Source organism: Lichenostomus cassidix, chromosome 12 (genome assembly GCF_008360975.1).
Source record: "Lichenostomus cassidix isolate B80296 chromosome 12, HeHo_3.0, whole genome shotgun sequence".
Classification (NCBI taxonomy): Eukaryota; Metazoa; Chordata; class Aves; order Passeriformes; family Meliphagidae; genus Lichenostomus; species Lichenostomus cassidix.
The window spans coordinates 11,430,275-11,443,840 of record NC_139493.1 but is presented as its reverse complement, the minus strand read 5'-3'; the positions used below and the strand labels follow the sequence as shown (position 1 = coordinate 11,443,840).

Below are 13,566 nucleotides of genomic sequence, written 5' to 3'. Positions count from 1 at the left end.
AACGGAGGTCTCGGTGGCGAATCTGGCAGCAACCCTTCCCGGGGGTCCAGCTCTCTCCTGCTTCATCCCCGTCCCGGAGCCGCTGCGCGTGGTGCAGCCGCAGGGCAGCCAGGGGTGGCACTTGAGGGGGAAGAGCCCGAGAAGTTGCTTTCTTTCCTTCCCTCTCCGGGGAGCGGATGGGAAAAGCCCTTTGGGGGGCCGGGCTGGGCGGGGGCCGCGCCGCTCTGCTCCCCCCACGGACCGCGCTCCGGGCCGCCCTCCATAAAGGGGCGGGAGCGCCGGGGGCCGGTGCGCGCCGGCACCGCCTGCGCCCGGATCGGCTCGGCACGGCTCGGCACGGCACGGCTCGGAGCTGTGCGGTGCGGGACGGAGCGGCCCCGCGGGGGCGGCGGGTGAGCGCGGGGCTGTGGCGGGGGTCCCGCCGCGGGTGGGGGGCACTGCGGGGCAGGACCGAGCCTCCCGAGCGGGCACCCGCGGGCACTCGCTCACCCTCCCGCGGCGGGGCTCGCACCGCCTGCGCCGGGTTGTGCTTGGGCTGCGACCCGGCGTGGCCATCGCGGGGGTATCGGGCCAGGTGCCCTCCGCTGCCGCACGCGTGGGAAGCGGCGGGACGGGGGGCTGGCAGGCAGAGCTGCTTACGCTGGCTCCCCGCTGCCCTAGAGCACCTTCCTGGGGCGGGAGAAGCCCCTGCGGGCGGGGGGCCGGGTGCAGGAGCGGTCGGGGTGCGCTGCTGCCGGTGCCGTGGCGTGGGGAAAGGAAGGGCTGGCGGAGGCAGAGCCCGGGCTGGAGCTGGAGGGCTGGAGCGGGGCCAGGCGCTCCCCGTACCTCCCGCACGGTGGATAACCGGCTTCTCACGGGCCAGCTGCTGCCCGCTTGCCCTGGCCTGTAGCGGGGCTCTCCCTGCGCCGTGGGGTGCCTGGGACGGTACTGGCACTCTGCCCTCCCAAGGCTGCCAGGCGTCCTGGCACGGGTGGTGCTGGGAACCTCCAGGACTGCTGTCCCCAAGGCGTGGGGCTGGTGTGAGATGGTGGTGACAGCATCCTCTCCTGCAGGCTCCCACGATGAGCAGCCAACTCCTGCTCCTGGCTGTGCTCCCGGCACTCCTGGGCCCTCCAGCTGCCATGGCACAGAAGAGGAGCCAAGGTGGGTGCTGATCACCGAACGCACATGGTGGGTGGGACAATAAGAAGGGTCCAGCACCACTGTGCCACGGTGCTGGTCTGTGCCCTGAGTTCTGTCACTGCTCCGCAGCCGTGTGTGAGGATGTGCTGGAGGCTGACATCGCCTTCCTGGTGGATGGCTCATCCAGCATCGGCAGGAACAATTTCCGTGCTGTCCGCACATTCATGGATGAGCTGGTGGGGCCCTTCGTGCACGTGGTGGGCGAGAAGGCAGTGCGCTTTGCCGTGGCACAGTACAGTGATGACCCACGGTGAGCCCAAGGGAGGGGGCATGTAGGGTGCAGGGTGGCAGGGCTGGGAAGTGACAGTGTCCCCTGAACTCCCCAGGGTGGAGTTCCCATTCTCCCAGCACACTGATGGCGCAAGTGTTCGGAGGGCCATCCAGCAGCTGAGCTACAAGAGTGGCAACACACGGACTGGTGCTGGATTCCGCTACGTTGCTGACAACTTCTTCGGCCCCACGCAGCGCCGGCCTGGGGTCCCGCAGGTATGTGCAGAGCAGTGGCCCTGGCAACACGGGGAAAAGTGTCAGGTCCATGGGCCCTATGCTGCATCCCACAGTTCTTGCCTGGCCCTGCAGATCTGCATCCTCATCACGGATGGCAAATCCCAGGATGACGCTGAGGGTCCAGCAGAAAAGCTGAAGAGCCAGGGCATCAAGATCTTTGCCGTGGGTGAGAGAGGCTTCTGCACTATGTGAAAGAGTCTTCTGCTTGGCTCAGGTTCCTTCCTCACCCATCATCTCCCTCTATCCCAGGTATTAAGAATGCTGACCACAAGGAGCTGGTCCGCGTGGCCTCAATGCCTACTGATGCCTTCTTCTTCTACGTTGGTGACTTCAAGCTGCTGGACACACTGGTGCCACTGATGACACGCAGGGTGTGCACGAGTGTTGGGGGCACCCTGCGCCAGCTTGGTATGGGTCCCCATCCTTCTCCCAGAGGGGCACAGGTGCTGACAGTGCTGGTGCCAGACTGTGCACCCTTACCATCCATCCCCCTGCAAAATGAACTCCTGGCTATCTCATCCCATTGAGCACACATCTGTGCTACCCCAGCAAGACCTCCCTGCTGCTTCACACACTATGGAGCCAACAGCCTCTGTGCTACCCCACAGATGGTCCAAGCCACACTGGCCCCTCCAACCTGGAGATCCCAGAGCGGGGCCTCGACCATCTGCGGATCCGCTGGAGAGCAGCTAGCGGTCCTATCACTGGCTACCGGGTGCAGTATGTGCCGCTGACAGGGCTGGGGCAGCCGATCATGGCAGAGAGGCAGGAGGTGAGTGCTCCCACCTGACTGCTCAGAGTCCCTGGGGGTTCCTGGTGGCTCCATGTGACCTGGGGAAGATGACACTCTTCCTGCCCAGGTGAGCGTGGGGCCACGGGAGACAAGCACTGTGCTTCGGGGACTGCGCGTGGGGACAGAATACCTGGTCACTGTCACCGCCCAGTACGCCAACAGCATCGGCGAGTCAGTGTCTGGCCGAGCACGGACCCGTGAGTGTCCACACGTGTAGGGACAGGGGTGCACACAGGCACTGGGTGCCCGCAGCACATGGGGCTAGGGGCTCATCCCTGCTTCTGTGTGCCTCCAGAAAGCCGTGCCGGCTCAGTGCTGGATTTTCGTGTGGTGGAGACTGGACCAACCTTCCTGCGGCTGGCCTGGCAGCCTGGCCCTGAGCCCCCCCAGGGCTACAGTCTCAGCTATGCTGTGCAAGGTGAGAGGATGGTCCCTGTGAGGGTCGGTGCTGCCTGGATGGGGGTTAGTGCAGGGATGCATGCCCGGAGTGCTGTGGCTGTGTACACGCCCATCTTCACCACCGGCACGCGTGCGCGGGGTGTGGGGTGCGCGTGTGTGTGGAGGCGTGGAGGCAGCCTGTGTATTCCCACACCCGGAGGCTTCATGCGAAAGGCTCAGGGTGTGTGCTTGGGTGTGCACGATGGCTGAGGGCCTGGCGTGTGCCCCCACGGCTGCTGCACGTGGGGGGCAGGCAGCAGACCCCCGTCCCAGCCAGGGACCAGGCTGGAGCTGCACACCTGGCAGCCCCACCCTGGCTTCAGGCGCTCAAGGGGGTGCCCCTGCCCTGGCCCACGTCCCAGCCTCTCCCGGTGCTCCCCACCCCTGGCACCGACTGGCATCCTCAGGGCAGGGTGCAGGCTCACAGACACCCCTTCCCTGCCGGGCCTGGTGTGTGCCATGTCCCTGTGCCCACCCACACCCCTCCAGGAGCGCCCCAAAGGGAGGAGAAGAGTCTGGCAGCCAGCGCACAGTCGGCCATACTCAGCAACCTGCGGCCTGACACTGAGTACGTGGTGATGCTCCGGCCCCGCTATGCACAGCAGCCTGCTGCCCCTGCCACTCTCACCGCCAGGACACGTAAGCACTGTGCCCAGCCCTGTGCCCAGCAGGGGTTAGGAAGGGTTCTCAGCATGGGGATCCCCACCTCCAAGTCACCATGCCCCACTGGGATGGGGCTGCCTGGCCCATTGCTGCCTGTGGGGATGGGATGGGGATGCAGGTGAGCATGACTGAAGCCCCAGAAGTTGCTCCCAGGGCAGGGTGCTGCACCGTGCGCTCTCAATTTCCTTTGCAGTCTTCTGGAAGTGTTTCCACCAGAGCTTTCCTCCCATGACGTAAAAAATGTTGACTGAAAAAATGCAGGGTTTGAGTACAGTGCTCTGTGGGAGGAAAGTGTGGTTTCCACCAGGGCAGAGGCTGTTGGAAAGCATCTCCGGGTAGGAGTGGGGGTGAGGCCCCAGGGCAACACCTTTGCAAGCATCAGATTTTGGCAAACCAATTCCTTCAGCTGCCCCAGGCAGTCTTAACCCACAGAAAGTATTTAAGGCATTAAGAGGAAGGCATTTGAGCTCCAGTTTGCATGAGTTTGGTGCTTTGAAGGAGCCGCCTGGGTGAAGGCTGCACTCAGTGACCTCATTAGGGTTCAGCATCTGTGAGCAGGGGCAAGGGGGCTTCCTGTAGAAGGTGTTTTGCAGGTGAAGGTGCTTCCTGCTGCCCCCTGCCCCCTTCTCACATGGGAGATGGACAGTCATCTCACTCCCACAGGGCGGCTGGTGGGTGTGCAGCACGTGGCTGTCCACAACATCTCAGCACAGAGCATGCTGCTGGCCTGGCAGTCTGTCAGTGGTGCCACTGGCTACCGGCTCTCCTGGGCGACCCTCACAGGTAGGTGCCTCTCCCAGAGCTTGTGTCCCTTCTGCTGGTGGCCCCCATGAAGGAGTGGTGGCACCCACTGCCCAGACTCCCCAAAGGGACTGCTGCACTGGCTCCCACAGGGCAGGACAGGCACAGGGTGGATCTGGATGCTGGGCGTACGACACATGCACTGGTGGGGCTGCAGCCCAACACTGACTACGTGGTGACAGTGGCCCCGCTCTTTGGGCAGCTGGAGGGGCCCACAGCCACTGTGCGGCAGAGGACAGGTAGGTGTTGGGTACAGGTGATGCCATCCTGCTGCTGTGCATGGGAGGAGGCAGGGAGCAGCCCTCAGCCCCTACCCTGCTGTGTGTGGGGACCAGAGACCTGGGCTGGGTGGCTGGCAGCAGAGTGGCACAGGGTATCCTGGCCCATGGGGTTCCTCTTGCAGAGGCAGGTATGGACCAGAAGCTGCAGACCAACATCCTGGGCCCCACATCCATCCAGGTGCTCTGGACCAGTGCCCGTGATGCTCGTGGCTACCGTCTGGAGTGGAAGAGAGCCACAGGTGGGCTCAGGATGCCTGTTGCCCCTGCGGGCCCTCCATGCCAGCAGTTGGCCATGACCCTTCCCTTCCTGCAGGACCAGAGCCACCCAGAACGGTGTCTCTCCCCAGCAGCACCAATACTTACCAGCTGACAGGGCTGAAGCCAGGCACTGAGTACCGCATCACCCTCTACACACTCTATGATGGTGGGGAGGTGGCCACCCCTGTCACTACCTTTCAGACAGGTGAGTGATGCTGTGGGTCCCCTGGGTTGTTCCCCACCGTCCTAAGCCTTTGGCATGGAGGGTGTCCCAAGTGGCATTGCTCAGCCTGAGGACTGCCTTTAGACCCCCCAGCTGTCTGATCACAGCCCAGGATGAGTATGGGGGCCATGCTGTCCAGGCTGCACTGCTCCAGCCATGCCTCATGTGTCCCTTTGCAGGTGTGGAGGCACCCGTGGGTGCTGTGTCAGACCTGCGGCTCGTTGAGGAGTCAGGCAGGTGGGTGCGGCTGAGCTGGACTGCAGTCCCCGGTGCCACTGAGTACAAAGTGGTGGTGCGCAACAGCCAGGGTGAGTCTGTGGGCAGAGGCACGGGTGGCACCTGGGGGATCCTGCCCGACTGACAGCGAGCATCCGCACTGCCCTGCTCCTGGCAGATGGCACGGAGAGGACGAGGCGCATCCCAGGCAGCCAGACGGGGCTGGAACTTGGTGACCTCCGGGAGGGCATCACCTACCTGGTGCGTGTCTCGGCGCTAGCAGGCAGCCGGGAGGGCAGTGCTGCCACGCTCACTGTCCGCCTCAGTAAGTCCTCATCAGGGTTTGGCACCAGGAATCCTGCTACTGCATGTTCCTGCTCTGGCTTGCATTTGTCCTCTATCCCCCTGCAACCCCTCAGGGTGGCAGTGTGGCTGTGGGGTCCCTCTGGACTCCCCAAGGTGACGCTGTGTGCTCTGGGGTGGTGCAGAGTATCCGGAGGTTGGCAGCATTTCAGAGCTGCGGGTGATGGAGGCCGGTCCCAGCCAGCTGCGGGTCACCTGGCGAGGGCTGCCAGGCGCTGGGGGCTACCTGCTGACGTGGCAAGGCAGTGATGGTGAGTGTGTGGACTGTGGGATGCTGTGGTGGCAGTGCTGGAACCCTTTCTATCCCAGCCATCTGTCTTAGGTGTGAAGCAATCCCGCTTCCTCCCTGCTGACCCCACCACCTTCACCATCGAGGGGCTGAGCCCTGGAATCGTCTACACGGTTGGTGTCTCAGCCATTGTGGATGGCCGTGAGGGCAGCCCTGTCACTGCCACGGGACGGATAGGTGAGGTGACCCCCACCTGACAGTGCTGTCTGCTGCCATTTGCTGTGAACCCCAGGTGACAATGGCTCTCTTGGTGTCACAGTGCCTGAGCAGGTGGGGAAGGTGACCCAGCTAGAGGTGCAGGCATCCAGGAGCAACATTGCCCGTGTCACCTGGGTCGGTGTGCCAGGAGCCACTGCCTACCGAGTGGTGTGGAGCCGTCGGGATGGTACGGTGCGATGGGGATGGGGATGGGGATGGGCTGTGAGGGCAGCAGGGTGGGGGGCCTGATGCCACAGTCCTTGACAGGGGGCTCAGAGAATAGCCGGCGAGTTCCTGGCCACACCAGCTCCTTTGACATCCCTGACCTGGAGGGGGGCGTCTCCTACACTGTGAAGGTGACGGCGCTCATTGGCAACCGGGAAGGCAACCCTGTCTCCATTGTCGTCACCACCCGTGAGTGCTGGGGCAGGGGGCGGCACCCCAGGGTGGCACTGGGCACTCCTGCCCCTCACACCGGCCCCTCTGCCCCACAGCGGAGGCAGTGTCCCTGCGCCCTGTCAGTGGCTTCCAGGTGACGGAGGCTTCAGAGAACCGCCTGCGTCTGACCTGGGTACCAGTGGCTGGCAGCACCGGGTACCGCCTGGTATGGCGCCTGGCTGAAGGTGAGCGTGGCTGGCTGGCACCCCTGCATCCCTGTCAGCCCCCACCCACACCCCCTCACCTCTCTCTACCCCGGCAGGGGGTGCCCAGCGCAGCCAGCAGCTCCCAGCCACCTCCAGTTCCTATGATCTGTCGGGACTGGAGCCGGGCCGGCGCTACCACATCAGCATCACCAGCCTGGCTGGCAGCCGGGAGAGCGAGCCGGCCACCATCACTGCCATCACCGGTAAGGGACTGCCTGGGGCCAAGGTGGCATCAGACCCCTGACACATGGCTTGCGCCCAGAGGGGCACCCAGGGGCTGGGCTGTTCCAGCACTGGGCCGGGAAGGGAGCTGGGAGTGGGTTGGGGGCTGTCCCATGAGGCCGGGACACCCTTTCCTCCTCCTTAGCAGCCACCCCAGGCCACATCACCAGCCTGCGGGTGACGGAGGTGCGGAGAGATTCGGTGACACTCACCTGGACCCCAGTCCCTGGTGCCTCCGGCTATGTCCTCTCCTGGAGCCCTCCCGCAGGTGAGACGAGTGGGCAGCCCCGGGACAGCAGGCAGCATCCCCGCAGGGGCTTGCTGATCCCTCTGACTGTGCCCTGGGTGGCAGCTGGTGGGGAGAGGGGGCGGACACTGCCCGGCACTGCCAGCTCCCAGCAGGTCTCTGGGCTGCGCCTGGGCCAGCGCTACACCTTCACCCTCCGCCCACTCGTGGGGAGCACACCAGGCGCCGAGGCGTCCGTCAGTGAGCGCACAGGTACTGTGGGGTCACTGCAGGGGTGGGCTGGGCTTGTCTCCACTCTGGTGGTGGCTTCACCCCCTCCCTGTCTGCAGTCTGCAGGGATGCCCGCGGTGATGTGGTCTTTCTGGTACACGGCACCCGCGACAGCTCCTCTGCTGCCGACGCTGTCCGCACCCTCCTCTCCAACACCGTGTCCGCCCTCGGCCGCCTGGGCCCTGAGGGCACGCAGGTAGGCTGCTGCCTCAGCACTGGGGGCACGGGGGGCATGGACGGGCTGCGGTGCCCACTGCTCCCCTGCACCCTTGCAGGTGGCCCTGGCCACGTACAGCTACCGCAGTCTGCCCTGGCTGCTCCTCAACCGCTCCAGTGACCTGTCCGCCGTGCTGGAACAGATCCGCACCATACGCTATGAGGAGCCCAGTGGCAACGCCATCGGTGAGGGGAGGCTCTAGGAGCTGGGGCAGTGGCTTCCAGGATCCTGCTGACTGTCCCTTCTTCCTTCTCCCTTTCTAGGGGCAGCCATCACCTTTGCCAGGACCTACCTGCTGAGTCCTGGTGCAGGGCGCCGGCCCGGGGTGCCAGCAGTGCTGGTGGTCCTGGCTGACGGCCCCTCTGGGGATGATGCCATCACTGCGGCCAGAGATGTCAAGGCTGGGGGTGAGGATGAATAGATCCTCATCAGGGTGTGCAGGGAGTTCTCTGGGGTGCTGAGGGTGCTGTTGGTTCAGGGGTCCAGGTGCTGGCAGTGGGCTTGGAGGGGGCAGACCGGGAGCAGCTGCGGCGCATGGTCACCAGTGAGGACCCGCGGTACATCTACCAAGGCAGTGGCCTGGCAGAACTGGAGGGAGAGCTCACTGATGACCTCTGCACCATCATCTCCACCAGGGTAAGGGCAAGAGTACCTTGGGGGGTGTGGAGAGGGAGTAGCCCCATGTAAGCCAGGAGATTCTCCTACCCTTGAGTTTACACATGCTTGTTTTGTCTTGCCAGCCAGAGCCAAAGCCACAGCCCTGCACTGTGCAGTGCCCCAAGGTGAGCCTCCCCACACTGTGCTGTGCTGCGCTGTGCCACAGGGGACCCCCAGCTGCTGGTGACAGAAGCCCAGTGGGGAGTCAAATACAAGGGTGCCAGCCCCTCACCCCTTCCCTCTGTCTGCTTGCAGGGCGAGAAGGGAGACCGCGGTGAGGCAGTGAGTGCTTTGGTGACCCCCCTGCCCCCAGCTGGTGGCTCTGAGGGGTCTGCATCCCCCAAACCATGTTGACATCAGCTCACAGGCAATGCTCACCACTGGCTTTGTCTCTGCAGGGACCGCAAGGACGTTTAGGACCACCCGGTCCTCCTGGTCAGCCGGTAATATCCTGATGGAGAGGGGGACATGGGGGGCAGTTCCCTGGAGAGGGCAGTGACATGGTTCCCATGTCCTCATGTTCCCTTGTCCCTTTGTCCTGCCAGTTGGTGGGTGTGAGGCAAGGGTTTGTCCAGCCCTCGCTACAGGGGTAGACAGGGAACACCTCTTGACTACCACCTGCCACCCAGCCTGTCCTCTCTGCTGTGTCTCCAGGGTCGCCACGGGCTGCCTGGCCCTCCGGGACCCCCAGGGCCACAGGGTCCACGAGGAGAGAGTGTTGAGCGTCCAGGCAAGAAGGGGGACAGGGTGAGTACCTCTGCCCCTCACCCAGGCTCCCCAGGGTCCATTGGCACAGTGACTTGGCTCCATGGGGGCTCTCACTGCCACTTGTCCCTTCATTCTCCTCCACACCTATGCTGGAGGGGGAATCCTGCTGAAGAACCCCAGTCCAGCCCCACACTGCTCCCTCACACCCCAGAACCCAGCTCTGCCATGGGGCTGCCCTGGGCTCCCACTGAGGAGCATCTAGCAGTGCTGGGGTATACCAGATGCTGGCATGATGTTCCTCTGTTGTGCAGGGATTCCCTGGAGCCGATGGGACACCAGGAAGCCCTGGACGCCCTGGGAATCCTGGATCACCTGGGCAGCCAGTGAGTGAGGGTGTCTCTTGGGTTTGCTGCTGCACAATGGGCTCTTCCATTGCCCTGCCTGCTCCCTGAGCCAGCCTCTGCCTCCCTGTTCCCTCTGCTGGGCAAGTCTCAGTAGCTGACAGGGTCACTGCTGTCTCCTGTGTGTGTATCCGTGGCAAAGTGTACTGTCTATCCCTGCTTTGGCTGGAGCTGCCATCCCATGCCATCCTCACTCCTCTGGCTGGCAGGGATGTGTTCACCTCCTGAGCTGTTGTTTTCCAGGGCATCCAGGGCATTCCTGGTCCTCGAGGGGATCCTGTGAGTATGACCCCAGCCCTCCCAAGCCCTCCTCACACCCAACACCCCCTCTCATTCTTGTCTTTCCTTCCCAGGGGACACGGGGGCCCATGGGACTTACTGGCCCAAAGGGGGAGAAAGGTGAACCGGTAGGTGATGGACAGGAGGCTGCACCATGGGGATTCCTGGGGAACACCGGGGACCCTGGTGGGCACATCTTGGCCCCTGTCATCTCCTGGCCCCAGGGTCTCCCCATCTCCCTGCCAAGAAAGGGAGACTCCAAGCCTTGTGGCACTGTGGCCACAATAGGGCACATGGGGTCACTGATTTTTCTTCCCCCTCCTTGTGCAGGGAGAGCCCAGGGTGATCACAGATGGAGAACAGGGGCTGCCAGGCCAGAAAGGGGAGCCAGGTGTGCCGGTAGGTGTGGGAATATGGATGTGAAGGGGTTTCTGCCAGCACTCCCAGGCCACGCTACAGCCTCAACTGATGGAGCACCTCTGTCCTCCAGGGCAGCCCTGGCTCACCTGGGATCCCTGGCCCACGGGGGCCCCTTGGTGATCCAGGCCCCCCAGGGCCACTTGGACCCATGGGACTACCAGGACCTCCTGGAGAGTTTGTGAAGGTACATCTCCCTGGTGCTGCATGGGGATGATTGGGGGGTTGTGTGGGCAAATGGATGGGGCCATGCAACTTGGAGCTGCTCTCACATGGACTTCTCCTGGCCCTGCTCATGGGCTGTGCCCCCCATCAGCTGTGCCTGCACACACATGGATGTGCATGAGCTGTTGCTGGCACTGGGCAGTGTGGGGAGAGGCACATGGCATGCACATACCCTAATGCCACTGATGATGGGCTCTACCCAGCATGTCCCTCTTCTATTCAAGAAGGGCATGGCAACAGCCCAGAACTGCCCTTATTTGCATTTTTTGCTCTTGCAGGGAGAAAAGGGTGACCGAGGGGAAAGGGTGAGTGGTTCTACATTTCCCTGACTCCTCTGCCCTCCTGGATGGAGGTCCCTTGAGTGTCTGAGGGCACTGCAGCCCCTCAGGGCAACCACACAGGAGCTGAGCCTTGTCTCTGCAGGGCCCCCCTGGACTTGTGGATGGGGCAGTGCCTCGAGGGGAGCCTGGACCCCCGGTGAGTCCAGTCCCTAGGCCAACAGGGTTGGCAGAGGGGATCAGGGCTGCAGTGGCTGCGTGTACCCAGGACTGAGCTGTTCTCCCCAGTGGCTGAGATGTTCTCTTTTGCAGGGCCTGCCTGGGGACCCTGGGCCTCGGGGGCCTGCTGGCCCCTCTGGCCTGAAGGGAGAGAAGGTAAGAGGGCGGTAGGGATGCTCCCCACTGGGGCTGGACCTCACACCACTCTCCTGTGGGGATTCCCATTTAATGGGCATCCCTGTGTCATGAACATGGCTATTGCCTTTCCTAACCCCCAGGGTGATAGCACAGAAGGTTTCCCAGGATCGCCTGGCCGCCCTGGGGACCCAGGAGACAGGGTGAGTTTCCTGAGAGAAGGTAAGGCAGGAAGGAGCTGGCCATGCCAAGGGCCAGGCCCTGAGGGCACACTGGAGGGCTCCTGCTTTGGACAGCTTGAGTCACACCAAAGGTGACATCTCCATCCTCCTTTGCAGGGTCCTCGGGGACCACCAGGGGAGCAGGGCAGGAAGGTGAGTGCTTCAGGGACTGAAGGGACACTCTTGCTATACCTCTGGCAGGGAGAAAAGGGTTCTGGGTTCTGTGCTGAGACCCAGGATGTCCCCCAAAGGACCTGCCTGACCCTGTGTTTTTCCTACACCAGGGAGAGCGAGGGGCACCAGGCGAGCTGGGAGAGACAGGCGAGAAGGTGAGATGGTGCCAGTGCAGTGCTGTGCCATTCAACAGCATTGGCATGTCCCGGTGCCCCTGAGACCTGGTGGTGGCTGTGCCTGGGGATTTCTGTCACAACCCAGTGGTCTTGGATGGGATTCAGGGATGAATCATGAAGAGCTCTGGGGCAGTGGGGTGGAGGCAGTGTGGTGTGGAGGGAGGAAGGCTCTCTGAAAACCTCCTCTGCTTTGCTCTGCAGGGAGACCGTGGTGTGCCAGGCCCTGAGGGTGAGAAGGTAGGTGTGCTGGGGCAGCTGTGGCCACAGTGGAGTGGTGTCGACTCTGCCTTGGAGCCAGGGGATGGTAGGGGATGGCACAATGCCCATGACACCTTCCTCTTCCTCTCCTGCAGGGTGAGACGGGAGCCCCAGGGCGCCCAGGGCCATCGGGCAGAGAGGTGAGTCGGGGTAGCAGGTGTGGTGCTGTGGAGCTGGGGGCTGCAATGCCCTGGATGCATGTTCCCAGGCACTGACAGCCCCCTGAGGTCTCTAATCTTGCCACAGGGAGCTCCAGGACCAGCTGGCCCTCGGGGGGAAAAGGTGAGGGCAAAGTGGGGTCCCACTGGGGTGGCAGCTGTCTGTTGGGGAAGGGACCAGCAGTGACACCTGTCTCTCCACAGGGCGATCCAGGACCACCTGGCAGGCCAGTAAGTGATGCTGCCCAGCAGGTCCACCTCTGCCTGCCCCAGCTCCAGGACAGGGAGCCATGGGCAGTGCCCAGCATGGTCTCCTCTGCTTCCCCTCCAGGCTCCCAGTGTGGCCGGTGTTGGAGGAGAGAAGGTAACCCTGGCCCAGCTGTGCCCTCCACCCTCTGGGTGTGGCTGTGGGCTGGGGAGGGGAATTGCACAGTTGGGCATGGGATGATCATCCTGGTCCCAGGCTTGGCTGTCCACAGCTGCAGTGGGGAAAAAGTGGGTGGTTTTGGGGTGCTGATTTTGTCTGCTCCAGGGTGACAGAGGCTTCCCAGGACCAGAAGGACCTCCTGGCCCCAAGGGTGACACTGGAGATAAAGGTGCCCGTGTGAGTACTGCCCTAAGGACTGGAATTACGGGGCACATGGCACAGCCCTCCCCAGACACATGGTGTATGTGTCGTTGCTCCATGCTACATCCTTTCATGTCTAGGGTCCCCCTGGTCTGAGCATCCCAGGGCCAGCTGGCCCCAAAGGCGAGCAGGGCGATCGGGTGAGTCTGGGTGCACCCAGGGGACAACAGCTCATGGGCCTGGCCCCTCCCTTGTCAAGGGGTCACCGAGGTTCCCAGTGACACATACTCTTCCTCTCCAACAACCAGGGAAACGTTGGACTCACAGGCAGGAGTGGCCCAAAGGTAATGTTGCTGCCCTTCCATCCATCTGTCTGTCCATCTGGCTGGCTGGCTGGCTCTGGAGGGGCTGTCCCTGCAGGCTGTGCCACTTCTCCCCCCAGCAGCCCCCGTGCACCCCCCCTGCTGCCCTGACTGTTGCCCCTTCTCTTGCCTAGGGTGACCCAGGAGAACCAGGGGAGAAGGGGGAGCCAGGCCGAGCAGGCGCCCCAGGGCAGATTGGGATGCGAGGCAAGGAGGTAGTGTGGGACAAGGGGCCATGGGGCACTGTGGCCCCGAGGAGAGGGGGGCTGGCAGGGAGCAGGGGGACGCTGGTGACTTGTGCTTTTCTCCCCTGGCTGGTGCCCACTGACTTGTGCCACAGGGAGAGCGAGGAGAGAAAGGTGACGAAGGCACCCCGGTAAGTGACCCAGGACCACTGGCCCTCCTCCCACTGCCCCTCTCCCTGCTGCCCTCCTCTCACCTCCTCTTTCCCCACAGGGTGAAGCAGGTCTGCCTGGCAAACCTGGAGACAGGGGTCCCCGGGTAGGTGCAGGGCTGGT

At 63.5% G+C, this 13,566-nt stretch overlaps 1 protein-coding gene across 1 annotated transcript in view; it reads left to right on the top strand.

Moving 5' to 3' along the window:
- Positions 1-221: 221 nt before the first annotated feature.
- The window catches only part of COL7A1 (collagen type VII alpha 1 chain), a 29,288-nt gene continuing 15,943 nt past the window's right edge, over positions 222-13,566 (top strand). Inside the window, exons 1-54 of the mRNA XM_085072624.1 lie at positions 222-392; positions 1,053-1,143; positions 1,252-1,432; positions 1,509-1,668; positions 1,762-1,855; positions 1,939-2,097; positions 2,298-2,461; positions 2,550-2,679; positions 2,778-2,900; positions 3,410-3,559; positions 4,247-4,366; positions 4,477-4,623; positions 4,788-4,904; positions 4,979-5,128; positions 5,326-5,454; positions 5,541-5,687; positions 5,851-5,976; positions 6,048-6,191; positions 6,274-6,399; positions 6,480-6,626; positions 6,707-6,835; positions 6,913-7,059; positions 7,224-7,346; positions 7,431-7,577; positions 7,655-7,791; positions 7,871-7,997; positions 8,076-8,219; positions 8,291-8,448; positions 8,553-8,594; positions 8,725-8,751; positions 8,868-8,912; positions 9,124-9,216; positions 9,489-9,560; positions 9,822-9,857; positions 9,932-9,985; positions 10,188-10,256; positions 10,348-10,461; positions 10,778-10,804; positions 10,923-10,976; positions 11,090-11,152; positions 11,275-11,334; positions 11,470-11,505; positions 11,637-11,681; positions 11,904-11,939; positions 12,056-12,100; positions 12,207-12,242; positions 12,323-12,349; positions 12,450-12,482; positions 12,651-12,722; positions 12,827-12,886; positions 12,995-13,030; positions 13,183-13,263; positions 13,389-13,424; positions 13,505-13,549. Coding sequence (XP_084928750.1) covers positions 1,062-1,143; positions 1,252-1,432; positions 1,509-1,668; positions 1,762-1,855; positions 1,939-2,097; positions 2,298-2,461; positions 2,550-2,679; positions 2,778-2,900; positions 3,410-3,559; positions 4,247-4,366; positions 4,477-4,623; positions 4,788-4,904; positions 4,979-5,128; positions 5,326-5,454; positions 5,541-5,687; positions 5,851-5,976; positions 6,048-6,191; positions 6,274-6,399; positions 6,480-6,626; positions 6,707-6,835; positions 6,913-7,059; positions 7,224-7,346; positions 7,431-7,577; positions 7,655-7,791; positions 7,871-7,997; positions 8,076-8,219; positions 8,291-8,448; positions 8,553-8,594; positions 8,725-8,751; positions 8,868-8,912; positions 9,124-9,216; positions 9,489-9,560; positions 9,822-9,857; positions 9,932-9,985; positions 10,188-10,256; positions 10,348-10,461; positions 10,778-10,804; positions 10,923-10,976; positions 11,090-11,152; positions 11,275-11,334; positions 11,470-11,505; positions 11,637-11,681; positions 11,904-11,939; positions 12,056-12,100; positions 12,207-12,242; positions 12,323-12,349; positions 12,450-12,482; positions 12,651-12,722; positions 12,827-12,886; positions 12,995-13,030; positions 13,183-13,263; positions 13,389-13,424; positions 13,505-13,549 — 5,052 coding nt within the window. The 5' untranslated portion in view covers positions 222-392; positions 1,053-1,061. The remainder of the gene's footprint in view (positions 393-1,052; positions 1,144-1,251; positions 1,433-1,508; positions 1,669-1,761; positions 1,856-1,938; positions 2,098-2,297; positions 2,462-2,549; positions 2,680-2,777; positions 2,901-3,409; positions 3,560-4,246; positions 4,367-4,476; positions 4,624-4,787; positions 4,905-4,978; positions 5,129-5,325; positions 5,455-5,540; positions 5,688-5,850; positions 5,977-6,047; positions 6,192-6,273; positions 6,400-6,479; positions 6,627-6,706; positions 6,836-6,912; positions 7,060-7,223; positions 7,347-7,430; positions 7,578-7,654; positions 7,792-7,870; positions 7,998-8,075; positions 8,220-8,290; positions 8,449-8,552; positions 8,595-8,724; positions 8,752-8,867; positions 8,913-9,123; positions 9,217-9,488; positions 9,561-9,821; positions 9,858-9,931; positions 9,986-10,187; positions 10,257-10,347; positions 10,462-10,777; positions 10,805-10,922; positions 10,977-11,089; positions 11,153-11,274; positions 11,335-11,469; positions 11,506-11,636; positions 11,682-11,903; positions 11,940-12,055; positions 12,101-12,206; positions 12,243-12,322; positions 12,350-12,449; positions 12,483-12,650; positions 12,723-12,826; positions 12,887-12,994; positions 13,031-13,182; positions 13,264-13,388; positions 13,425-13,504; positions 13,550-13,566) is intronic.